Source organism: Pezoporus flaviventris, unplaced genomic scaffold (genome assembly GCF_033815535.1).
Source record: "Pezoporus flaviventris isolate CSIRO_AGI_PZ_B2104156 unplaced genomic scaffold, CSIRO_AGI_Pfla_v1 ptg000036l, whole genome shotgun sequence".
Classification (NCBI taxonomy): domain Eukaryota; kingdom Metazoa; phylum Chordata; class Aves; order Psittaciformes; family Psittacidae; genus Pezoporus; species Pezoporus flaviventris.
The window spans coordinates 3,323,408-3,349,897 of NW_026892584.1; the positions used below are offsets into that span (position 1 = coordinate 3,323,408).

The 26,490-nt window shown below is 40.1% G+C and overlaps 1 protein-coding gene across 13 annotated transcripts in view; it reads left to right on the plus strand.

The window, feature by feature from the left end:
- The window catches only part of PPP6R3 (protein phosphatase 6 regulatory subunit 3), a 50,206-nt gene that overhangs the window by 22,179 nt on the left and 1,537 nt on the right, over positions 1-26,490 (plus strand). For 5 of the 13 annotated variants that reach the window (XM_061462838.1, XM_061462842.1, XM_061462837.1 and 2 more), the window contains 12 exons: positions 1,762-1,877; positions 2,562-2,647; positions 7,563-7,649; positions 10,975-11,072; positions 12,800-12,854; positions 13,607-13,737; positions 15,271-15,389; positions 16,792-16,945; positions 18,208-18,314; positions 19,292-19,442; positions 22,685-22,702; positions 23,010-23,132. In XM_061462838.1, coding sequence (XP_061318822.1) covers positions 1,762-1,877; positions 2,562-2,647; positions 7,563-7,649; positions 10,975-11,072; positions 12,800-12,854; positions 13,607-13,737; positions 15,271-15,389; positions 16,792-16,945; positions 18,208-18,314; positions 19,292-19,442; positions 22,685-22,702; positions 23,010-23,132 — 1,245 coding nt within the window. Of the gene's footprint in view, positions 1-1,761; positions 1,878-2,561; positions 2,648-7,562; positions 7,650-10,974; positions 11,073-12,799; positions 12,855-13,606; positions 13,738-15,270; positions 15,390-16,022; positions 16,147-16,791; positions 16,946-18,207; positions 18,315-19,291; positions 19,443-22,549; positions 22,632-22,684; positions 22,703-23,009; positions 23,133-25,652; positions 25,775-26,490 lie in introns of those variants that run through there. The other 8 variants (XR_009745022.1, XM_061462840.1, XM_061462844.1 and 5 more) reach the window with 8 other exon arrangements.

A 26,490-nucleotide genomic window follows, 5' to 3' on the forward strand; every position in this document is an offset into this window, starting at 1 on the left:
ATAACAGGAAGGGATTCTATAGGTACATAGCGAATAAAAGACAGACAAGGGACAATGTGGGCCCTCTCTGGAAGCTATCAGGAGAACTGGCTACCCCTCATTTGAAGAAGGCTGAGGTTCTCAATGACTTCTTTGCCTCAGTCTTCACTGGCAAATTCTCTGACTGTACCACCCAAGTCTTGGAAGGCAGATGCAGGGACTGAGAGAATGAAGACCCTAGGCCCACCATAGGAGACGATCTGGTTCGAGACCCTCTTAAGAACCTGAACATGCACAAGTCCATGGGACCTGATGAAATCCAGTCTTGTTCACCATCTTTGTCGGTGACTTGGACAGTGGGATTGAGTGCGCCCTCAGCAAGTTTGCCGATGACACCAAGTTGTGCAGTTCGGTTGATATGCTGGAGGGAAGGAATGCCATCCAGAGGGACCTCAACACGCTTGTGAGGTGGGCTGATGCCAACCTCATGAGGTTTAACCATGCCAAGTGCAAGGTCCTGCACCTGGGTCAGAGCAATCCCAGGCACAGCTAAAGGTTGGGCAGAGAAGAGATTCTGAGCAGCCCTGCGGAGAAGGACTTGGGGGTGTTGGTTGATGAGAAAATGAACATGAGCCGGCTTCAGTGTGTGCTTGCAGCCCAGAAAGCCAACCATATCCTGGGCCGCATCAAAAGGAGTGTGACCAGCAGGTTGAAGGAGGTGATCCTGCCCCTCTACTCTGCTCTTGTGAGACCTCACCTGGAGTATTGTGTGCAGTTCTGGTGTCCTCAGCATAAAAAGGAACAAGTTCAGAGGAGGGCCATGAGGATGATCAGGGGACTGGAGCACCTCCTGTATGAAGACACACTGAGAAAGTTGGGGCTGTTCAGCCTAGGAGAAGAGAGGGCTGTGTGGAGACCTCATTAGCAGCCTTCCAGTATCTGAAGGGGGCCTACAAGGATGCTTGTCACAGACTCTTCATTAGGGACTGTAGTGACAGGACAAGAGGTAACAGGTTAACTTAAACGGGAGATTTAGACTGTATATAAGAGGAAGTTCTTTTCTGTAAGGGTAATGAGGCCCTGGAATGTGTTGCCCACTGAAGTTGTGAATGCTCCATCCCTGTTGGTTTTCAAGGCCAGGCTGGACAGAGCCCTGGGTGACACAGTTTAGTGTAAGGTGGCCCTGCCCATGGCAGGGGGGTTGGAACTAGATGATCTTCAGGTCCTTTCCAACCCTAACTATTCTATGATTCTGTATCATAAAAACTGGCAATTCCTGTGTCTACAAAGCAGTTCAGTTATCAAAAAATATGCAGACTGCCTTGTAATTTTGCTTTTAGTATGTTACTTAAATGTCCTTCCTAAAAAAGCAGTGATCTAAACATATTCAGTTGGTAGTACCTTTCCAGCTCTGTATGCTAAATGAAATGTTAATCTGCAGTGCTAGAGCACATTTAGGATTTAAGTATTTTTTCTTTTCTTATCATCAACTTAAAGCTCTGAGAGAATGTTTGGTGCATTGGGGTTTAGAAAAATACTCTCAGGAACAGATATTTCCTAATAAGTAAGTCTTCCAAACTGTCTTAGTGTAGTCAAACCAGTTGGTATCTTTAATTCCTGAGCCTTTTGGGAACCTTCGGGTTTAGAAAACAACTCTTGTTTAAGAACCCCTGCAGTGTTTGTCATGGGTAACTTCTTGACTCTGCTAGAGTGTTGCATAATGAAATACAGTGGTGCAGTTGCTCAGAATGTGGGCAGTTGAATTCCTTTTGTCTCTCACAGGGCTGAAGGAGGAAGACGCTATGGCTATATGGGTCATCTGACACGGATAGCAAACTGCATTGTGCACAGTACAGATAAGGGGCCAAACAGTACACAAGTTCAGCAGCTCATTAAAGGTAATGTTAATGGCCTTACATTTGTCTTTATGGCTTTCATTATCGAATTTTGAGGAAATGAATCAAATGTAAATTAAAGGCAGCTACTGGGTAAAAGAAGAATACTTTCTTGACACATTCCATTTAAAACAAGATGTCCTTAAACGCACAGCCTTCCAGTACCTAAAGGAGGGCTACAAGAAAGCTGGAGGACTTTTTACAAAGGAATGTAGTGACAGCACAAGGGGGAATGGCTTTAAACTGACAGAGAGGAGATTTAGATTAGATATTAGGAAGAAGTTCTTCCCTGTGAGAGTGGTGAGGCGCTGGCACAGGTTGTCGAGGGAAGCTGTGTCTGCCCCATCCCTGGCAGTGTTCAAGGCCAGGTTGGATGGGACTTGGCGCAGCATGGTCTAGTGGAAGGTGTCCCTGCCTGTGGCAAGGGGTTGGAACTGGATGAGTTTCCAACTTTCATTTCCAACTTTCATTTCCAACTCAAACCTTTCTGTGGCTTTGTGGTGAGTCTGTGACCCTTAAATATATGCTTAAATGCAATGAAATGCTGACCTACTTTATTTAGACTTAACTGGATGGAATAATCCTTAAGGATTTAAGAGGATTCTGGTATAGCAGAAGAGAAAATTAAAGTCATGCTCCATTGTCAGTAGTATCAAATTGAGGATGTCTTGCTGTTTCCTACCCTAGAGCTTCCAGAGGAGGTCAGAGAGCGATGGGAGACATTCTGCACAAACTCTTTAGGAGAAACTAACAAGAGGAATACAGTGGACCTGGTAAGTAAGGGGGTGGGTAAGGTATCAAAATTGCTGCTGTTTACTTGGGACCAGTTTCTTTTTGTCAGCAGCACAACCTAGTTACCTATGGTGCTTTTGTCAACAAGCACATCTAGTTGCTGAGTTGATAGTTCTTTATTTTACTTTTCAACACTGTATCATTAATATTTTGTATGGGAATCTTGCAGTAGCTCAGTTTGTATAACTTATCTCAGACCAAGAAGGAAGTTTTCTGTACAGCTTCAAGTGAGTGACCTTGAAAGCTTCTGTCTGCTTGAAGATTGCAAACTGAAACTGCAGGAGCTGGTATTAAATTGCTTTATCGACAGTGTGTAAATGAGCCTATGTAAATTTAATGGGAAGATGCTACCTGCATCCCATTGCATGTGTCACTGACCTTGCTTAAGATACTTTGCATACCTCTCTTGTGCATGTGTTACATTTCTGTGCACAGCAGTAGTGATTCCACTTTTAGGAAAAAGCTAAACTGAAGTGTAAGTGTGAAGAGGTTTTGTGTTCTCACGTTAAAGCTATAGTTCAAGAGTAAGCACTTGGAGACTTTAACAAGCAGAGGCTGGTTCCAGTGTCAGCAGATGAGTTAGTGAGTATACCTGACTTCTCCAGGACTGGAGTGCTTTGCATGTGGCTTCTTTAATTTGTGCTGGTGCTATATTTGGTCTGTAATACTAATAGTCTGTTAAATTTGCTATTTCAGCACAATATAGCAACTGGAACATAATGCTGACACAATGTGTGGCAGTAGAAGCAATAGGAAATTAATCTGAAACTGTGCAACTTGTGGAGAGGACCAGGATAGTACAGCTGGCATTCACAGCCTCATGGCAAAAATACAAAGAAGTTCATAGTGCTCGTAGAATAATGTTATTTTCCTCTTGTTAGAAGCTACTTCTTCGTCAAGGCCAAGAGTCAAGTCATCTGAAGAGGCAGAATTTTAAGCTGATATATAGTTAAAAACATTATAATTAGATCTTTAGATGTGTGATCATTTACTTGGACATACTTGATGTAACAGCAGTAAAACCTCGTTTACAACATATCTCCAAACTCCACAATATTCAGTTGAATAGGAACACAGAGCATTAAAATAAATTCCTGTAGCTAAAACGCCACCTTGAAAATACTGTGTCTTTTGAATTTCTGAACTTCTAGTCTTCGTTTCTGCTTGTGTGATCACTTCTCATGAGCCTTGGGTTAGCATTTAGCTCAAAGATAAGCAGTAATGTATAGTGCAGTATGATGTAGAAGTTGCTAAAAGACAGATCTTGTAGAAAGTTGAGCCTGTTGTCTTACTGAATCATATTTAAGTTATGATTGCTGTGTGGGTACATCCGGAAGCGCAGCCCCGCAGTATTTCTTCCCAGAGGTACTGTCCCATGTATACACTCTTAGGTTTCCATAGATACGTACTCTCCAGGTACATCTGGGTGTTTGAGCTCTTAAAATTGAAGAAAGTATCCTGAGCTAAAACAATATGTTTAGGAACTAGTATTTATACCTGATCTAAATTGTTGATTCATAATGTCTCCAGAGTAAGATCTTAAGCACACCTTTCCTAATTTTCTGAAGATTAGCCTTAAAATTTTTGTTGTGCGGATGAGTAGACTTATTTGATTCAGAATTTCTCGGTCCTAAGCAAGCTGTTGAGCGGAATCTAGTCATGGGTGATACAAATAGTTAAGCACATAGTTCCTGACCTAGGTGGCAGAACTGTGGTCTACTGTTACATGTGATCTTCAGTCAACTTACTGGATTTACTAAGCTCAGATGATCTGGTCTGTATGCATACTCCTACATTGTGTAGTTTATTTTAAAGATATGTAAATAAGTTAGACATGTGAAGGCTATGAACATAACTGATCTCATGAATACTTTCAATGCTTCAGCCACTTAGTGATCAACAAAGATTGCTCTTTCACTGTAATGGAAGAAGGTATGTGGTCCTACGGCCCTTTGCGTAATGAACTGCTGCTATAGCCATGAGACTAGTACTTGGGCTTTATCTTTCAAACAAGTTCTTAGCACATTTTATAAAACAACAGTAACTGGAGACTTAGAAGTGAACATGTAGCAGAGCTATCTGCAGCGATCATAAGATGCTCGAATTTGAGATCCTCAGGACAGTGAGGAGAGCGTGCAGCAAGCTCACTGCCCTGAACTTCAAAAGAGCAGACTTTGGCCTCTTCAGGAACCTGCTTCAGAAGGTTCCATGGGATACAGCCCTAGAGGGCAGGGGGGCCCAAGACTGTTGGTTGATATTCAAGGATCAACTGCTGCAAGCTCAGGAGTGCTGCATCCCAACCAGAAGGAAGTGCAGCAGGAGGGCCAGGAGACCTCCTTGGATGGATAAGGAGCTCCTGAGGAAAATTCAAATGAAAAAAGAGGCTTATAATAAGTGGAAGCAAGGACAGGTGGCCTGGGAAGAGTACAGGGATGTTGTCCGGGAAGCTAGGGACCAGGTTAGGAAAGCTAAGGCTCAGTTAGAATTAAACTTAGCTAGAGGTATTAAAGATAACAGGAAGGGATTCTACAGGTACATAGCAAATAAAAAACAGACTAGGGAGTATGTAGGCCCCCTCAGGAAGCTCTCAGGAGAGCTGGCTACCCTGGATTTGGAGAAGGCTGAGGTTCGGAATGACTTCTTTGCCTCAGTGTTCACTGGCAAAGGCTCTGACTGCACCACCCAAGTCTTGGAAGGCAGATGCAGGGACTGTGAGAATGAAGACCTTGCGCCCACTGTAGGAGAGGATCTGGTTCGAGACCATCTTAAGAACCTGAATGTGCACAAGTCCATGGGTCCTGATGAGATCCATCCACGGGTCCTGAAGGAGCTGGCGAATGAAGTTGCAATGCCGCTGGCCATCATATTTGAGAAATCATGACAGTCAGGTGAAGTTCCCAATGACTGGAAAAAGGGAAATATAACCCCCATTTTCAAGAAGGGGAAAATGGATGACCCAGGGAATTACAGACCAGTCAGTCTCACCTCTGTGCCTGGTGAAATCTTGGAGCAGATTCTCCTGGAAGGCATGCTAAGGCGCATGAAAATCAACAAGGTGCTTGGTGACAGCCAGCATGGCTTCACTAAGGGGAAATCCTGCCTGACCAATTTGGTGGCCTTCTATGATGGGGCTACAGAACTGATGGACAGGGGTAGAGCAGTTGATGTCATCTACCTGGACTTGTGCAAAGCATTTGACACTGTCCCACATGACATCCTTGTCTTTAAATTGGAGAGACATCAATTTGATGGATGGACCACTCAGTGGATAAAGAACTGGCTGGATGGCTGCACACAAAGAGTTGTGGTCAATGGCTCAATGTCCAGCTGGAGACCAGTAACGAGTGGTGTCCCTCAGGGATCGGTGTTGGGACCGGTCTTGTTCAACGTCTTCGTCACTGACATGGACAGTGGGATTGAGTGCGCCCTCAGCAAGTTTGCTGATGACACCAAGCTGTGTGGTTCTGTTGATACGCTGGAGGGAAGGAATGCCATCCAGAGGGACCTTGACACCCTTGTGAGGTTGGCTGATGCCAACCTTATTAAGTTTAACCATACCAAGTGCAAGGTCCTACACCTGGGTTGGAGCAATCCCAGGCACAGCTACAGGTTGGGCAGAGAAGAGATTCAGAGCAGCCCTGTGGAGAAGGACTTGGGGGTGTTGGTTGATGAGAAAATGAACATGAGCCGGCTTCAGTGTGCGCCTGCAGCCCAGAAAGCCAACCCTATCGTGGGCTGCATCAAAAGGAGCGTGACCAGCAGGTTGAAGGAGGTGATCCTGCCCCTCTACTCTGCTCTTGTGAGACCTCACCTGGTGTATTGTGTGCAGTTCTGGTGTCCTCAACATACTAAGGACGTGGAACTGTTGGAACAAGTCCAGAGAAAGGGCCATGAGGATGATCAGGGGACTGGAGCACCTCCCGTGTGAAGACAGGCTGAGAAAGTTGGGGCTGTTCAGCCTGGAGAAGAGAAGGCTGCGTGGAGACCTCAAAGCAGCCTTCCAGTATCTGAAGAGGGGCTATAGGGATGCTGGAGAGGGACTCTTCCTTAGAGACTGTAGTGGCAGGACAAGGGGTAACAGGTTAAAACTTAAACAGGGGAAGTTTAGATTGAATATAAGAAGGAAATTCTTTCCTGTTAGGGTGGTGAGGCACTGGAATGGGTTGCCCAGGGAAGTTGTGAATGCTCCATCCCTGGCAGTGTTCAAGGCCAGGTTGGACGAGGCCTTGGGTGATATGATTTAGTGTGAGGTGTCCCTGCCCATGGCAGGGGGGTTGGAACTAGATGATCTTAACGTCCTTTCCAACCCTAGCGATTCTATGATTCTGTAACTATCTCAGTTACCTTGTAATGGACTGTACAGGAAGGTTTGGGGGTTTGTTTTGTTTGGGTGTCTTTTTTGTTGTGTTTTTTTTTTTTTTCCCACTGCTAATTGGCATTCTGGTAGAAGGTTTGACCACTGCAGAGCAGTTTTCTAACCAAGAAAAGGTTCTGCTGCAATGGCCAGCAGGACCAGGGAAATGATCGTCTGCCTGTGAGCACTGGGGAGGCCGCAGGTCAAATCGTGTGTTCATTCTGGGTCCCTCAGTACAAGAAAGATACTGAGTTGCTGGCGCAGGTCCAAAGAAGGGTGACAGAGCTAGTGAAAGCTCTGAAGCGCAAGTCTGATGAGGACCACCTGAGGGAGCTGAGGTGTTTAGTCTGGAGAAGAGAAGGCTCAGGGGGGACCATATCACCCTGTATATTCCAGGGACTTTTTTTATGTGGTGTAGCAGTTTGGAAAACTAAAAATAACTGTTTCTTGTTTTGGTACAAAAATGAAGATTCAGCCAGATAGTACGGATATACTTGAATGGCTGTCATATATTGTGCAAATGACTGAATTCCTTTGTATAGGTTACTACCTGCCACATTCATTCTTCCAGTGATGATGAAATTGACTTTAAAGAAACTGGCTTTTCACAGGATTCTTCTTTGCAGCAGGTGAGTTGAATTCTTTTAACAGCATTAAGTTGCTCTTTGTAAAAATAAATAAGAGGTTTTTTTTTTTTTAAAAGGCAATGGAATTTGTATTTCTGTCACAAGCAAATACAAATCTAGAAGGCTTTACTTTAAACTTAGATTAGCATGCACACAACTGTGATCAGAGAGGTATGGTTTTTAACATGTCTCTCTCTTGGTGTTCCTTCCAGTTAGTCTTAGATCATGCTGTGGATGCCTATCTCTGCTCACTGTGCATTTTACATGCCAGTTGTCTGGCCAAGTTAAACGTGATTTCTATAGTAACTTTAGTTCTTACTAGCTATAGAAGTTTGAAATGGTGACTTCTGATTGTGTTTTCTGGCAAGTTTGAATTGCTGTGAAAGCAAATGTGGCTTTCAGTTTGCTTTTGCTATAGGTTGTATGTAGAAGCTTGAGTGTTTTTAACTTTTGGTACCTGGTGAGCATACATAGCCATATCACTGGAACTAAATTTCCAGTGAACTTGATCACTTATTTTTTAACGCAGTATATGCTTTTGTCAACTTATTTATGAGTGTTTCAAGGATAGTTATTTATCATTTAGCACTATGAAAAAGAGAAGAATGCCTAGGGAATTTTCCCATCAACCGGACTTGTGTCCATCTTGAAGTTTTAATGCTTTCAAGCTGACTAATGGATAACTACACCAGGTTTAATATTATGTTAGAGTATTTTTGCAGTGAGTGATTATGGAGAACCTGGGTGCCAGTTTGATGAAGAATGACAGCATTTCTGTAGTAGTGCTGTCCTACTTGTAATACGCATCTCTTCCAACTGTTTCACAGTCGGTGAAAGTGGGAACCACATGGCACATGACTGCCAATAGATCTTATACCAAACACATTATTAATCAAAATCTTTCAGCGCTCACTAAGAGCTGTGTAGTAAATACCTAGTCTAAGACTGGCTTTGGAACTTTATGCATCTTATGGTTTGATAGTTAGTAGATGCTTGTCAAAACGCGAGTTGTGGGTGGTGGCTGAAGTTTGAAGAATCTGATGCATTTTTATCTGATTCAGTGATTTTATTTTTATTTTTATTTGTGCATGTAAGGTGCACCTGACTACAAACTTGGTAAGTTGGGTGGTATCTGTAGCAGCTCCAGTGAGAAAGCAAAATCCTCAAATCCAGGTAGCTAATCTGGAGAAATGCAGATGAAGTACTCTCTCTTTCAAATTTGTCACCACTTTTTTTAGTCTTCCCCCCACCCCATCCCGCCCCACTCTGCTTGTGAAATATACTTTCTAAAGTGACCTTCTGAAGAAAGCATGATACTAGCCAAGATAAGTCACTGATGGGAAATGCATTGAAATTACTTAGAGCATTCTCCAGCTGTACAAATTCATTCATGAAGGTGCCTCTGGCTTCAGCTAGGATACGTTATTCTAGACCAGTAGCTACAGGAGGAAATAGGAGCTAGATTTTTAAAATTCAAGTGGTCCCATTAGGAATTGGATAAGGGGAGAAAATACTGAGGAACTTGTTCATCTTTGATTTATTTTTGTCAAATTTAACTTCTACCTGTGCAGAATTACATTGGCTATGGCTTTTCCAAATCTAGTTTGATACTGTTGTTTTCTAATGAATACCCTCTGTTCCAGAAAGGAAGGTTTCTTTTTTTTTTTTTTCCTCTCCCTTTTATTCAGAGACACCTTTTCTAAATAACACTTCAAAACTGACACTGTTGAAAATGTTCCGTCACATTGTTCTGGGTTGTAAGGTTTCTTGTGCCAGCGGCATTTAATGTGCTGTCTTGCTGTGGCTCTGGAAATGTCTACTCCAGGAAAGCATTGCTCCTCTGTTCTCCACTAGCTCAATATCACTTCTTGTCTCTTAAGCATACTGAAAAGACATGAGAGTGAGATTTGAGATTAGAATGGTACTGCCTAGGATCTGAGATATGCTAACAGTTCAGAACTGCGTTTCATGTACTTACTGTATACAATTTTGACATAGTGATAAGCTTTCACATTAGTTTTGTAACTAACTGATGTAATAAAATTCATGTCTTTAATTTTGTTTATCCTGGTGAATGGTGTTGCACCTTTTGTAAAACAGAACAAGTCTGTTTAACTTACATGGGTTTTTTCTTCCCATGGAGGTAATTCTCACTAATGTCTTTCAGTCACATGCACTTTTTAATATCTGTAATACTGAATATACTCTACAGGAAAGGAGAGTTCAAACTAGTGGAAAGCAGAGGAATTATAGGTAAGACAGCTGGTAATTGATTGTCTACCTGTGTAATGCTGATAAGCTGACTATGTGAGTATTAAGGTCTGATCAGAACTATCAGATTTTTAAAATTTAGGATCAAAATGGAAAAGAGTTCTTGCTTTGGCCTGGCTTAGCCCTACCACTTATGAAGGCTATTCGGACCTACTTCCAGCCCTGATCATCCTTCTATAGATCTCCTTATTTGTCCAGTTTTCATAGTGCTTTAATCCAGACTTTTGAGGTTTACCACCTTCTTCAGGGGTTTTGGCGATATACTCTGTGTGTTTAGTTCCCTGGGCAAGAAACCAGGACAGTTGGCAATTGTATTTCTTGGGATATCTTAGCACTGGCTGACTTTACCGATGGAAATAACGCTACTAGAAGTCCTTAGAGAATGTGTGATCATTTTCCCAAGGCTATCGTTAATAAGGGACAAAAACTACTGTTATGGATAGGAGAACATGCCCATGTGTACCTTAATGGGTATATACCCATCAGCTGGCAGGTGACACTGGCATCCTTATTAAATACAAAAAGGCACAGTTGAGTCAGTGACACTGAATTGAGATGTAAAATGTTCAGTAGTTTCCTTCTTCTACATACTGAATAGACGCTGCTGGTGTGTGTGACTGAGACTGATGTAGTGATAACTACATGATAAATATGCAGCTGTGGTGTAGTATCTATATATGATGTAATTTTCTAATCCTTACCATTTATAAATCCATGTTATCTTGAACAAAGATAGCTTTATCTTTTATCTAGTGTATTGTGTTTCACTGGTTTTGAGGTGCATTTGGGAACGCACTGAGTAACCGGAGGTCTAGAGATTAACAGGAGGACTAGAGATTTAACTTTCTTACTGAGAGCTGCTATTACCTTTCAAGGCAGTAGATGTAACTAGGTTTGTAGTCAGCGTTACCAGTTAAAATTCAGAGGTTAAGACAAATCCTTTTCCTGTCCTTTGTTATGATTAGAGACTTTTATTTCTTTGGAGCAAAATGGGCAAGTAGGATTTAGAGTATTGTTAGAATCATTATATCACTGTCGTTGGTCCTGGGGTTGCCAGGCCTTTTCTGATTATCAGATGCAACAAATGACGTCCAATTTTATTGACCAGTTTGGCTTCAACGATGAGAAGTTTGCTGATCAAGATGACATCGGCAAGTGAGTATGATGTTATACTGGCTTTGACTGTAGTCTTGGGAGTTTCCATTCTTACTGTGTTTTTGGCTGTATTTTTGCTGAGGATAAATACAAGCCTTTACTGATGTGAGGCAGTTGTCAATCGGTCCTGTCTTTTTGTATCATCTGTGTGCATTGATAGAAGCCTCCCTGAACAGTTTACAGAGGAAAGCAACAGCTTATCTTCCATTATAATGTCCTGGGTTTGCCTACATGAAAACACAGCACTTGTGAATAAATAGCTAAAATATAATGTATCTTTTGTAAGGTCTGCCAGTCCAATGGCATTGCATTGTTGGGGGCATTTTCACTTTTTCTGTGCCTCAGAAGTGATTTTATTCTTCCCATTCCCCCTCTGCTGAATCTGTGTACCAGAAAAGATAAATAGCTCTACTTTTAAGTTTTCCTGGAAAAGATGACAGGAAAAACACGTCTGTGAGTGTATTTTTCTGTAGGGGAGAGTTAAGGAAGGGCATGTAAATCTTGTTGTTTTCAAGGTCAAGACAGTTGAGACTTATTTCTACAAATAGAGTAAGTGATGAAGAAATGAGAAGAATACCAGTCAGGTAGAAAGAAAAGCAAACCACCACCAAAACAAAAACCAACCCAACACCAACAGCCCCCCCCCCCCCCCCCCCCCCCCCCCCAAAGATCTAAATAAACTGATGCCATAAGGGGAACAGGAAAGAATGGGAGTTCTTCCTGAAAATAGAGTTGATACTGATTCTTGTAAGAATTCATGTCTTGGGATACAAGAACATACAGATAAGGGTAAAAAGCATCACTTCAAGATAAGTTTCTAGGAGGGTAAAATACAGTAAAGTGTCTCAGTGCTCTTCTGTGAAACATGCTTAGTAAGCGATGGTTCACTAAAGCTTGCATGTGCCATCTAAGAAGCATTGCTGCTTTTTTATACCACATAATCTTCTGAGATTAAGATATGATGGGAGAGGAAGCAACTGAAGATACTCTTTAAATTTGATAGAAGCAGCTGCGTTTTGACAAGGGTAGGAGTTGGAATTTCTTTAAGATCGTGCCCTTGGTACTTTATAGCCTTGCTTCCCCTAGAAAATTATTTTGCCTAATGCAGGTCTTAGTCAAAGACATTTTTGTAATCACTGCAGTGAAACTGCTTGATAACTTAATACATGAGGATGTGTAAAACCTAGTATTTAGTGTTTGGTTTGGATAAAAGACTCCAGTGACTGGTTAAAAAAAATCTTTTTTTTTTCTTTAGGAAAGAGAAGTTGATATTACATTTCCCACTTTCTCTCTTCCTGTTGAGAAGGTCCTTGTATAGAGCTAGAAGGTACAAGAACTGTAACATAGATCTTTGCAGGGTTTTGAGCTGTATTGTGGTAGAACGTAGTCAGAATAGGCACTCTTGAGATCTACTTCTTTTTTCCTCAGTGCGTAACAGTATAGTATTTGAGATTTGCATATATTATTTCAGTTACACTTGTTTAAGCTTGTTGAATTTTCACAGCTAACTATATAGAGTAGAGACAACATTGTCTTGTATTTTTGTTTAATGTATTTCACACTTGAATGCCAGGCCTCCTCAATGTGGAATTTGACTGTGTTAATTTTTTTGTCTTTAATCTTATGTTTTTATATTATTGGAAAATGAGAAACATAAGAGAAATTAAATGTCTTCATGTCATAATGCAACATCTTGTTTTATTGTATACATCTGCTATTTTTTATAGTGTTTCTTTTGATCGGGTCTCAGACATCAACTTTACCCTCAATACGAATGAAAGTGTAAGTATGTGTTACTGTACTCTCAGAAGAACTACTCTTTTAAACTTCAGTGCAGCCTTCAAGTTTTGGCAGTGGTTGTTATATGTACTCTTTTGTGTAACATTTGGAACATAACTACCCTACCTTGTTCCTGTGTCTTGAGACTTTCTAATTGGAAGACACTGTTTTGATTCTTTGAGATCATTATTCAAGAAAATTGCTTCGAATTTGTATGGCCAGGCTCAAGAACAGTCTTGGATTTGATTTGTGCCTGTTGCACACTTACAGATAGAAGCTATTTCAGTCTTCCCGTGGGATTGCGGTGACAGGAAAGTAAGGACAGAGACTTCCACTCTAGATACTACTTGTCAGTTGAGCTGCAGTGAACCCCCCTATGGAAAATAAAGCTGGAGTACTTGGTGGTCTGGTTATCTGAAAAGCATTTCAGTGTCATTCTTGTATGCTGCTCTTAAACATGATGGAAACTCCTAGCTATTCTTTGATAGTCCACTCAGCTTGTTAGTATTTGAGTAAAACAAGCACCACTGAATATTTTCTTGACAAGCTTTAAGTCATTAAGACATTCTGTCTTCCTGCTGCTTTTAGAGAAAAGTTTTGGGCTTGGTTTTGGGTTTTTTTGTTTGTTTTTTTTACCACCCCTACTGGTTTAAGATTCTTTTCAGAACAGGCCTATAGTGTAAAAAGTGTTTACACTTTTTATAAGTAGAATGATTAATCATAAATACGGATTTTTTTACTTTTGACATCTTTAGGGCAATATAGCCTTGTTTGAGGCATGCTGTAAGGAGCGGATACAGCAGTTTGATGATGGTGGCTCTGATGAAGAAGACATTTGGGAAGAAAAACATATTGCATTTACACCAGAGTCTCAGAGGCGTTCCAGGTGAGAAGTGTTTCTCTCATGTAAACACTACAGTGAGACATCAGTACTGAGCAGGTCTTTTGGTTCAAGCTGACTTTTAGCACAGGCTGTCCAGCATAACTAGCTTATTTCCATTCTGTGGAGAAATAAGTAGAGTGATTGCACTACTGTCAGTCTTCCAGCCGTTATCTGCAAGGTGTGACAACAGCTGCCCTGCCTAGCCAGCACTTCCTGTACTTCAACTTTTGTTAATTTTGTTGGGGTGTTGTTTTTTTTCCTATTGCTTTTAGATCTGCTCAGCCATTCCTCCTGCTCAGCAGTCTTCCAGTACCTGAAGGGGGCCTACAAGAAAGCTGGAGAAAGACTTTTTACAAGGGTGTGTAGTGACAGGACAAGGGTGAATGGCTTCAAACCCACAAAGGGGAGATTTAGATTAGATACTAGGAAGAAGCTCTTCCATGTGAGGGTGGTGAGGACCTAGCACAGGTTGCCCAGAGGAGCTGTGGCTGCCCCATCCCTGGCAGTGTTCAAAGCTGGTTTGACACGGCTTGAAGCAACCTAGTCTAGTGGAAGGTATCCCTGCTCATGGCAGGGGGCTAGAACTAAATAGGCTTTAAGGTCCCTTGCAGCCCAAACCATTGTATGATTCTTGTCTTGGGCAAGACAGTCCAGCTCTGTATCTCCGCAGAGCTTGCAGACATCTCTAAGTACTGGAGTGATTGTAGACAAACCCACATAGGAAACTGCATTGAGGGGAAAGAGCATCTGGTCCCCAAAACTCTCAGGGCTCTGCAGCCTCCCATAGTATCTACTGAACTTTGTCCCACAGTAGTCTTGTTTTTTCTGACCTTCTTATGGCTTTAGTCACAAACCTGATCTCTTCTTCCCTTGCAACCTTTGAAATGGATGTTGCAAATACCTTCTGTACAAAATCAATTGTTTTGTCTGATGGTATTGTGGCTACTTACTGTGATGCGTTTCAGGAACATCCTTACCTTGTCACATTACCACGCTTTTTGTGTTGTGCTCACCAGGAAAGAGAGGGATGCCCATAGTGTTTAAAGCATGTATGTAGTTAGAAAGGATGGACTGGAATACAATTGGGAGATACTTTAAAATAGATATACTAGTTTTATTGTTAGATACTTTGCAGTAAGTCAAGTTATATCTTGTTAGATATAATTTGAACAAAGTTTTGTGTTTTAGTGCTTCAGTTTAGTGTGAAGAAACAAAATAGACCAACAATTTCTGTAAACATATCTGATTCCTTACTTTCCTTTTCTGTTCCCTTTTCCATGTCAGAAATAGAACCAGTCTGTCTTAAATGTGGGGGGAAATGAGACAGCCTCTTCACATGGTCAAGTGAAAATCCTTTAGTCCTGGGTTTTTTGAGAGGAAAAATGAGAGGAATATTAGCATCTGACAAATTATACCTGTTAATCTATCAGAAATTATAGCTGCTGTAATCTCTTTAGCCTCAAACTCTCCAGTATTTTGTTGTGGCTAGGGTCTGATACTAAATGCAAAATATAAACTATGTCTTTGTATGTTAAGTTCGGGCAGCACTGACAGTGAAGAAAGTACAGATTCTGAAGAAGAGGATGGAACAAAACAGGACTTGTTTGAATCACACACCAATACAGAGGACAAAATGGAAGTAGACTTAAGTGAACGTATGTAGTTTTTTTCCCATCTGCTTTGGGTTAAAGAAGTGTTAGCAGTCTTATTTTGTAGTAGCTTCCTCATTTACCATTTTTATTCTATCTTAATAAAGTGTTAGTGGTGGACTTGGTAGTTTTGGGTAACAACTGTTGTCAAGTTTGAATTCCTTACATGTCTTGAGTCAAGTTAGTCTCTCTAAAATGCATGTTTCTGCTCTTTAAAGGGGAGGGGGGAGAAGGAAGAATTGGAAAGGGAAGGATGAAATGTAAGCATTAATACATCTTGAATGCCTGCAAAAACTAATAGGTTAATTGTCAAACCTAAAACCTTGTTATTTTTACTGGAAGCCTTTCAGACCAACTTTTCATCTAAGAATGCTCTCTGAAAGACTTCCTACATAAAGCCAAGTGAATTTGCATTGGTTTGGTTTCATATGTGAATGAAAGATGTGAGTCAGTAGACTCTTATGTGGAAACTTAACTGAGGTAACTGGTTTTAAAGTTTCCATGTTAAATTTGCAGAGGACTAAATTGGCATTAGTTAAACTGGCAACATCAGTAGGTAAAAACCCTGTGTTTATCTAGACTGTAAGGAATTGCATTAAAATAGAAGGAAAAGTTAAGGGTTTTCTTTTCTTTTGTCAGATTGGTGTCGTTGGCATCTGTGTGTCAAACAAGTTTTGATCCATGTGGGTCTCCTCCCATATCTGTCTGGGCTGGAATTTCTAATTGCTAGTCAGAGCTTCCTTTACAGCCTGGTTTTTTGTATGTAAGTGTTAACAAAAATGTTTCCCTTGGGTAGGTGAAGTATTTTTGAATTGACCTATCCTAAATTAGATGCTGTTAAGTTACTCCAAAATTTAAAATCCAAATAAGTATTTTAGGTTGTAAAAAGCCTTAAACTTTTCTGAAACTTAGTAGTGGTGTTAGTGCATGAGAAATTATTTTAGAGACTGTCTGTGTCTAAGTTGACATGATAATTTTCTGTGTTTAGGAAAATGTGCATAGGAAACCAAAAACGCTCTTAAGATTTTGGTTTGGTTTTTTTTTAATTATTGTTAAAGATACCTGTTTTGAAAAATTGTAACAAATGTTATTAGGTTAAAGACTGAAGTGGGATTATACTTCTGATCTAATACAGTTTATTAGATTTGTTCTTCAGAGAAGCTATATCAGGTTTTAGCAGAACACTCCAAGTTACTATTTTTAAAATTCTGCTTTATTAGCAGAATTTCCCTTTTGGGGAATCATTCATCTTTAACAGTATAAAGAGGATTCTTCTGCATGTGCTTTAAAGTCTAGTTATGAATTTTGCTGCTCTTTTTGGAATGTACATTTAGAGAATCAACGAGTTGGGCGTATATGCGCTCATGTCCTTTATTTAAATTTCTTCGTAATGAACTTGTTTTTTCAGCACCAAACTGGTCAGCTAACTTTGATGTACCCATGGAGACAGCACATGGTGCCAGTCTGGATTCTGTTGGGTCTGATGTGTGGAGTACTGAAGAACCTATGCCAGCAAAAGAAACTGGTTGGGTTTCCTTTTCTGAGTTTGCATCCTCTTTGAGGTAAGAATATTAGTGATTCAGGGCAAGCTTGGTTTCCTTGGGGTGTCTGTCTCCACCCAAGCCTGTGTTGATAGTGTTCTGGTGGAATACAAGGTGTGTAGTGTCCAAAGGGCCCCCTGTCTGTAGGATGGGCAAATGCTAATATGTCATTGTTTTAGAGGGTTTTTAAAGAACGTTTGGGTCTTTTAATATTGATCTCTGACCAGAATTTGGATTTTTTTTTTTCTTTTTTAATTAATTTTTTAGTTTAAACTGAGCCCGGTGAAGGGTTGAATCTTGGATGTAAGGGTCATAAAGTATCTGTGATGGTTCTGTTTCATGGATAACACAAATAGGTTTGGGTTTTTGTCAGTATTTGCTTTTATTTTAAATTTGCATGGTTATATAGCTGTGGTACTTAGGTTAGGCAGTTCTGCACTGTTTGAGAGTTCCTATGGTACACTTTCCATTCTTGGCTTGAACTCCACATAAAACATAACCAAAGTCTGCTGTGTAATACTTAATCATATAGGTGTAGATTTTATGTCGCCAAATACTAGCTGTCAAGAACTGATTCCTTCTCCAATCAGACTCTTCCTGTTATCTGGCTCTTAATTGTCTGTTTAGGCATTAAAGAGCTTAGAGATAAATGAATTATTCAACCCACACACACACCCCAGTGTAAACTAGTTTATTGCTTGAGGCAGATATGTTGATGACAGCATTAAGGGTTTAGAAAATAAAGTCTTGGAGCTGCCACATTAGTGACTAGAAAGACATTCTGTAAATGGTGGAAAGTGTTTCAAGTGGCCAAATCTTGTCTTTTGCGTTTCTTCAGAATGAAAAACTCATAGCTATGCTACAAAAATCACTTCTGTAGTGGACAGTGAGAGCTGTGTTGGCAGTCTCAGCAGAGAACCGTCTTTCAAGTTGTAAAGAGTGCATTTAGAAAGTCAGTTTCATGTCACGTTGGAAACACTACAAGGAGCCAGGTCTTATTTATCAGGGACATGTCTGTTACTACTTGTAATCAAACTAAATAAAGGGTAAAATAAACCTATCGGCAAACACACACACTCAGTTCAGGTCTGGTGGATTTTGCGTTACTAAACTTCTGTTCAGCATGCCTTCCCATGACTCCCGCAAACAAACTTGCTGTCATTCAGTTTCAGTAAAGTTGTAGGCCTCATAGGTTTGATACAGAACTAAAAATACTGTTTTAAGAACACTTAATTCTGCTGTTTAGAAGTGTTTCTAAATTTTTTTTTACTTTGTATTTGAAGCTCAAAAGATTCCTTAAGAAGTAATTCTCCTGTGGAAATGGAAACAAACACAGACCCAGTTGATCCCTTGGGTGCAAATGTAACTGCTCTTGCAACACACCTAGAGAGTAAGTATCCTAAAATGCAAACAGATTAATTTTTAAGACTTATACCCAAAAAGAGCTTGAACTTTAAAATTTGGGTTTTCAGAGACCTCTCATTTGGCTCTGCTTCTGTTCTGACAGGTAATGAAAATGACTTGTCAAAGAATTTCCTATTTAAAACCAGAGCCAATGTAACTTGTCAGACATTTAGGGTGATCACCGTTAGTTAGAATAGTCCCCTGTTTTAAACAGGGGGCAGTGTTACTTTTACCTCTAAAAAGCCTGCACCTCAAGAACAGAAAAGCATTACAAAAGAAGCTGAGTGTTTTCTGTTAAAATATCCTGACCTGTATCAGTGCTTTATTAGCTGAGCTGATGCCTGAGAAGACTGGTAGGTAGCCTTTAGTCTCCTACTATGTGGCAGTAGGCCAGTAGTCTCTGTGTGTTAAAATTTTCTCTTCCTGCTCATCTCTTTCCAAGTTACCTTCATTATGGATGCAATAATTCTTTCTTCATCTATGAACTGGTTAATTAGCGTGTTTGGCTTTCAGCTTTTTGTATGTATTATACATGTATAACAGACAGAATGAGAAGTGCAGATGAGAAGTCCAGGGAGACTGGACTTCCCAAAGGCTCGTCTGACTTCCCAAAGACTTGAAAACTTCCTGTCACATTTGTACTGTATGGGCTTGTGTAACAAATTTAACTGCACAGAAAAATAATACATCTCTGTAATTGTGCTAAAGCCTTGTTCAGGCAAACCTGTTGCAGTAGCAAAAAAACAAAAATAGTTATGGAACCTGACTTAAGCATCTGTAGGTGTTTAAGCTTTTTCTCTCTATATACATATATGTGTGTAGTAGGGTTTGCAGAAAGGTACCTTTCTCTGTAAGGAAGAATTCAAGTGTACAAAACTGCAAAAATTTCGTTCTGGTTGTATTGACTTCTATGCTTCCTCATTAGATAATGAGCCATGGACTAAGTTATTTCTGTGTATCTAGCCCCAGGAAGTGTTGCCATGGAGGCCAGCTCAGATGGAGAGGACGATATAGAAAATGCAGACAAGGTAACTGAAACAGTAATGAACGGCAGCATGAAGGAGACACTGAGCCTTACTGTAGATGCTAAAACTGAAACGGCTGTTTTCAAAAGGTGAGCGTACCAATTTATTGTCTTCCCACCCTTGTCAAATAAGCGCTGTTGATGGAACACTACACATCATCAAAAAAAATCTCATTACAAGTGGTAATTCCTGGGGCATTAACTAGAAACCTTTTTCCAAAGTACTTGTTTTGAAATTTTCCTTTCAGGTAGTTATTATAACATAAGGCTTTCCTTATCAAGCTTTTAGTGGAAGTTTATTAGAGGAAGACTGGCTAACTTTTGACCCTAATGCACATTATTGTGTTCTTTTTTTTTATTTACAGTTACTCTTTTAATGTGCAGTTGATAGCATGTCAAAGCTAAGCTTTTTGAATTTTGCACAGAATTGTTTGATTTGGATTGGAACTCCATCCCTTTCATATAGGAGGATGGAGGACAGAAGATGAAGGCGAGCCAGGCACTGCTCTTGAGTAACTTGTCAGACATTTGGGATGATCAGTGTTGGTGGTATGGATGATGGTGTTAAATCTGTTCTGGACTAGTTAAAGTCGTTTCCTGTTTAAAACAGGAGCCAGTGTTACTTCTAAAAAGCCTACACATCATGAACAGAAAAGCAAACACATCTGTTCTGGATCTGATGGTACATAGAATTCTAGAATAACCAGAAGAACAAACTCCTTAATTTTGGTATCTTCTGATACAAAGTGCTTGATTCAGAAATAGCTGACTTACAATATGGTTATATTCCATATTGTATATATCAACATTTGATCCTTTCAAGGGAATAAAGCACCTTTCCATCTTGCCTACTCAGATTTTATGACTTTAAATCTAATGATCAAGTGCTTTTTATGTAGCATTAAATCTTTATGTAGGGAAACAGAAGCTGCTAAGTCTGACCTGCAAAAATAATTATGCCTGTGTTAATTTCAGCTGGTGTATTCCTGCCCTTTCCCAGTCTTGACAAATTGGAACATACAACTAGCATTTTGACATGCAACCATCTTCTCATTATTTTAGGATAATTTCCTAGTATCTGTCCCTATTCTAGCTTTAAAGATTGAAAAGAAATTATGTATCTTGAAACTTGTTTAAAAAAAAAAGTCCATTTCAATAGAAAAAAATTCCCAGTGTTTGTTCTTTCATTGCTCTTATTTGAAATTCATTTTACTTAGTGTTATTAGATAAGTACTGTTTGTTTTGGATGGCTTTCAGTTACTCTCACTTCCATCCTTTTGATCATCAAAGCAATAAATAACACCACCAGTTCACCCACACTTTGAAGTTCTGTGACTTCTGATACTGGTGCAGAAATTAATGTGACGAGTCAGCATGTAGTGCCAGTTCCTGCTTGAGCTGTGGTGTTAGCACATCGATTCTTGTAGTTGAAAGGATACAGAGATGCAAAGGGAGGCAGTATCATAGAATTGCCCAGGTCAGAAGGGATCTCAAAAGATAATCTGCTCCAACCTTTTCTGGAAAAGGGATCCCAGGTGAAATTATCTAGCACTGTCCAGTCACATCTTGAAAACATGTAGCAATTTTCACTGGACTCTGGGATCTTGATTTGGTTGGTAAGGGGAGATTAAGGGAATGTAGGAAGCTGAAAGGTGAGGTATTAAATACAGAGGCTGTTCTACTGTGATAGAGGTATGCGGTCTCTTACTGAGTCAATGCTCAGGTGTTTTTTTTTTTCAACTTCCAAATACTCCAAAACAAAAATGGGATAGAAAAGTAGTGTTTCTTTTGGAATAAATTTATAAAATAATGGCAGGATTCTAGATTAAGAGATGAGTAGCTGTCCTGGGTTCAGCAGTAGCAGTCATGTTTTTTCCTTTGTGTTAGCTGGTGCAGTGCTGTGTTTTGACTTCTAGCTTGAGAACAGTGTTGGTGAAGCCGATAAGGGAAAATAACAAGGGAAGAGAATACGATACCACCGGCCAAGAAAGCGAGTTCCACCCGGAAGCCCGTGTCCTTCCGGGTAACTCCCAGTTACCCCCCACCCCGGGCATGACGTGCTGTGGTATGGAATACCTCCCCGGCTAGCCCGGGTCAGGCGCCCCGTCTCTGCTTCCTCACAGCTTCCCCTCCTCCCTGGCAGAGCATGAGCCTCACAGAGTCCTTGGTCAGGGTAAACATCACTTAGCGACAACCGAAAACATCGGCTTCACCAACACTGTTCTCAGGCTGGAAGTCAAAACACAGCACTGCACCAGCTAACACAAAGGAAAAAACATGACTGCTACTGCTGAACCCAGGACAGTAGCAAGAGGAGGTCCTACTCTGGCCTGTGTACCTGGCAAAGTGGATGCTTCCAGACCTAAGTTTTATATAGGTTTCTGCCAATAGAAGATGGTGTTGAAGTCAATGTTGAGGGGAGGAGAAGCATCATAAGCACACTGGGGTTTGTTTGTTTTGTTTTTTTTTTTGTGCAAAGCTGCAATGTCCAAGAATATGGTTTCTGAATTGACTTAAAAGTGAAGAATGTTAGTAGAGACTATGCCTTTTTAAAAAGTAAGAATTAGGAGATCATTTCTGATGGTGATGGTGGCAAGTGATTTATTTCAAATAAGTGCAAAGAGCATTAAGGCAAATGAGATGGAGAGCTCAGATGGGGAAAACTGGATCTTCATGAGAGTTTGCAGTGCAAAGCGCTGTTTCTTGCAGGTTCTGCAGATACAAGGAGGCACGAGCTGAAAAAGGATTCATAGAAATTTAAAGGATCAGTTGAAAAGAGGAATGTAAGAATAGGATGAAAAATCAGTAGCCTTAAGATGTTCATAATTTCTTGCATAAATAGGTTTGTTGCCACAGAAGTATAAGGTTGATGTTTGTTTCTACTTCAGAGATACCTTACAACTATCTCTTGCATGTATATGGTCAAATTTTTATCATAATGCACTCATGATGGTGTGGCTGAGGCGGGAGTGTATAGGATAGGGGCAGAAAAGCTTTGAATTGGAGGCAAAATGCAAGTGTTTGCTAATTACTTTTGAGGCTACCTAGTTACATGGTAATGCTCTCTGTAGTGTGAGTGTACTGCTTTTTCACGGAATTGTTTGGTTTTGTCTCCCTGGGGATGTTCATTAAATAGTCTGGGCTGCAGTTTTAGTACCTCATAACCTATACATCGTATCTCACTGTGGAATTATTAGGGAGATTAATGAAGATGGTGATGAGTTAATGATTCTGCTGATGTGTTCCATGGACAGACTTTATTAATGCCAGTTTCTGAGGGAATCTTGATTTCTTTTATACTTTCTTCCATTTTTGCATACTTCTGGCTTCAGAGTGTTGAAATCCTATCGGTATGTATAGTAAAGGACCATGATTGTGATTGTTACCACTTCAGGCATCACACACATTCCTTATTTCTTATTTTTATTTGTAATCACTGTATTTCCTGACCTTTTACCCAGCCAAGTTTTAATGGACATAAACACCGGTGCATTAGTAGGTGTTTGTAAAGTCTAGAGCCATGTGCTTGATCTTCATGTTGCAATCATAACTTCAAATCCATTTGCATGTGAAATACAGATGTGTCTCCCAGTTTTCTCCTGTTGCCTGAAATTTCCCTACAAGTAAACTTAAATAACTTCTTTCTTTATTTCTAAGTGAGGAAGGAAAATTGTCTACCTCGCAGGAAGCTTCTTGTAAATATGTAGTAGAAGAGAATGCAGAGGTTACAGAAGAGGCTTCTTCAGCTCTGCAGCCTACTAACAGCAGTCCAGAACAGAGGTAACTGCATTCAAGGATGCCTTCAATACTATAAATATCAGTTTGCAACTTTTTCTAATAGGATTGATGTAAAGGGATTAATGAATTCCTGTTTGTTATTGGCTTGATATAAACATGTGCTTGCATCTGTTTATAAAATTCTCATAATTTATATTTACTATTGATTCTAAGTCTCTTGAGTTGTCAGAAATGTATTTGCCTTGTACTGTTTGTCTTGCAGGGTGTTGTAAATATCCCTGTTCTGTTTTTTTGATATGTTGTTAAGTTAGAATAGTGAACAGATACGGTTGTGAAAATGGTGATCTAAAAGAAAATATTAGGGGAATAAGATTAACTTTGTCCTGAAAATTTGTGTAAGTTAGGTCTACCTTTTTTTTTTTTTTTTTATTCTGTGATTTATACCATAGAACAGTTTGGGGATGTCCACTAACTAGTTCAGCTGTATGGAAAGGAAATGATGCCTTAAGCTGTGCTTTCTTGATTGTGAATCAGTTGTTGTTTGTATCCTGGTCTTCATCAGAGGTTAATCTGAATACTTGTAGATGTGAAGATTTTTCGAAATACATAAATAATTTGTTTCAAATAAAACTTTTCTGAAATACGGAAGCAGCCTGGATTGCTCAGCACGCTTACTGGAGGAAAGAAGGGTTTGTGGTTTGTTGGGTTTGGTTTTGGTGGTTGTTTTTTTTGTTTTTTTTTTTTTTGCATCTGACTGCTAGTGCAGTCTTTGAGAATAGTAATTCAGTATGAATTTTTGGGTTGTTTTTTGCTTCCCAACTTAAAACTGGCTTCATTGAAACCAAATGCACATAGGGAAACATGTTAATCACCAATTATTCTAAATGCTTAATGCAGATGTCTCATACCTGAGCTACTTTCTAGAGTTTAGTCAGAGCAGGATTCATTTTTATTGTAAAAGCCTGAAACAATCAAGACTTTAAAGTAGGTGAGAAGACTTTGACCATTGAAGGCAGTAATCAATGAAGACCTTGCTCTGGAATTTAGGTATTCCTAAGTTCTTTAAAATTAATATCTAGGCAAGAGTTCACTGGTTTCCTAGCACTACCAACTGCTTATTGAACATCGGGCACAATCCCATAGGCTTGCTTTTTGGTGGTAAGACAAAGGGGGGTATGCTGCATTTTCCTGCTTGAGATGTGGTTCAAGGGTGCCCAGAGGAACTGTGCTGTCTCAAACAAAACCCTGTGTAGGAAAATCTAAGTGTATATTTACCAAACTCTTGAATAATCTGTAGGGTCTGCTTCTCTTCCTGCAGGGCAGGGCTTGAGGGGTCAGAGCTGGGTATGCTGCCTTCTTTTTGAGGAGGTGAGGATGCTCTGAATAGGAGCATGTTCGGAAGGGAGAGAGGATTCTACTTAATTAGAAGCAATTATAGAAGTAACTTTTGCCCATAAATGGGTATGTTTCTGAAAATGAGAATTCAGAATATACATACACATTTTCTAAATGTGTATTTAATTAGATGTTTTTTAAAATCTATTAAAGTCAAGAAATACAACAGCTTTTAAACTATTAGAAAAATGTAGTATTTCTCTCACAAATCCTGTGACAGTAATAATTTTGAAGACTTTATGGGCACTGTGCCTGGATTTCTAGTGAGGGTAAAATTCGTAAGCGAAGATACTGAGTACAGCTCTGCATACAACACAGAAGAGCTACATGTTCTGGTTATACTGTGCGCAAACTAAGAAAGATGCAAGAATGTTTGACAAATTTAGGTTCTGGATTTTAGGCTTGTTTATGGGCTAGTATGTCTTACCTCAGTGGTACTGGCTGTTATGCTAAAACTCTGCTACCTTCTCCTGTAAGACGGAACTTCCCGCTCTGCTTAAATCCCATGAATTTAATCAAGAAGTGGATTCTAATAAGAAAAAAACCCAAAACAACCATATATTCTTGGTTAAAGTGGGAAACCCCTAAACTGTCTCTCACAGCCTCTTTGTTATCTGGAGGTACTGTTTTTATCAAGACAGTGGTTTTAATGCTGGTAAGCGTCAAGTTGTAGGGAAGAAGCCATTGGGTACCAGCCGATTGCCTTCTGAGTGAAGATGCTTGTGTGAACCAACAGGGGTCTCTCGGAGCCGGCAGTTGGCTGCGTTACTCTGGAGTCGCATGGAATCTCGATGGATTCCTGCCCTCGAGTCCCACTGGCTGCAGTGGATTTCAGGGCTTTCTCTAAAGGTGGCTGTCACAGCAGAAACACATATAAGCGCAGTATAAATACCAAGATAACTATAATTGTGCTTTTGGGGCTCCATGCTTATATGACTAGTGGGAGGAGTCACCTAGGTAGGTCTTTGGCTGGTGGCCAGCAATCTGTGCAAGGAGAAGGACTGTCATGAACTTCTTCCCAGTTAACAAGTGACTTACTGCTGTGTGGACCATCAGACTTCCTGTCCATGCAGCAATTACTTCTTACCTTCCTGGTTTCTCTAAAAAGTGTTTACTTTTGTCTTAGTTCTGTCATTTGTCTAATGTGTACATATTTTTCTTAAAAAGTGCTTTTAGAGCTTAGCAGCCAAAGACTTAGCTAGGGGACTCCTGCTGGTCATGTGCATGTAGAGCACGGACCCACGAGTGGCTTCTCTGTGATGTGCACCATCAGAGAACAGGAGTTACAGGTAACTTTTCTCATATGTAGTTCCAAATGGGTTTATATTTTATAAGGGACTCTTCAGATGTATTCAGCAGACTGTACTGAATGGAAGTTGAAATTTTTTTGCCTTTCTTGCTTACAATTAGTATTTTCATGCACTACTGATTTAATCTTTGTGTTAGTCTGGAGCAATTGAGCCCATGTTTGACTTATCTAGAAATGTATATCCTGTTGTTGTTTTCACTTCTGCAGGTTTGCTCCTTATTTTCCTCAATACTTCTGAACTTTTCTTGCTAATGGATTGACATTCAAAGTACTTGTGAAATAGCAGTTTGTAGATTAGATTAGGAACTAAAGCAGGATTTTGGGTTTTCTGAAGACACTGTTGTTTTTCCTGTTGTCTTAGCTGCTTATGTTGAAATGCAACCTTAAATACTCCTGGTATTACATTTTACTTTGGAATAAGATTTGGAGAACTATCATAAATGTGCTTTTTATCAGTGCCTCTCTTGGGGAGGTATCACATGTCTGGAGATCACTTAGTAGCTCAGTTAATAAAGACCAAACACTCTGCAGAGGTGTGCTTAGTTAATTAAAGCGCTATGCTTAATTAGGCGATGGGGACTTCAGAAAATAAATGGGATGAGAGGAAGCCTAAGCTAATAATAAGATAATGCTCCAGCTCAAGGGTCATGCTACACATGATCTGGGGTGCTTGTTTTGTGGGGAGAATTTTTTGCG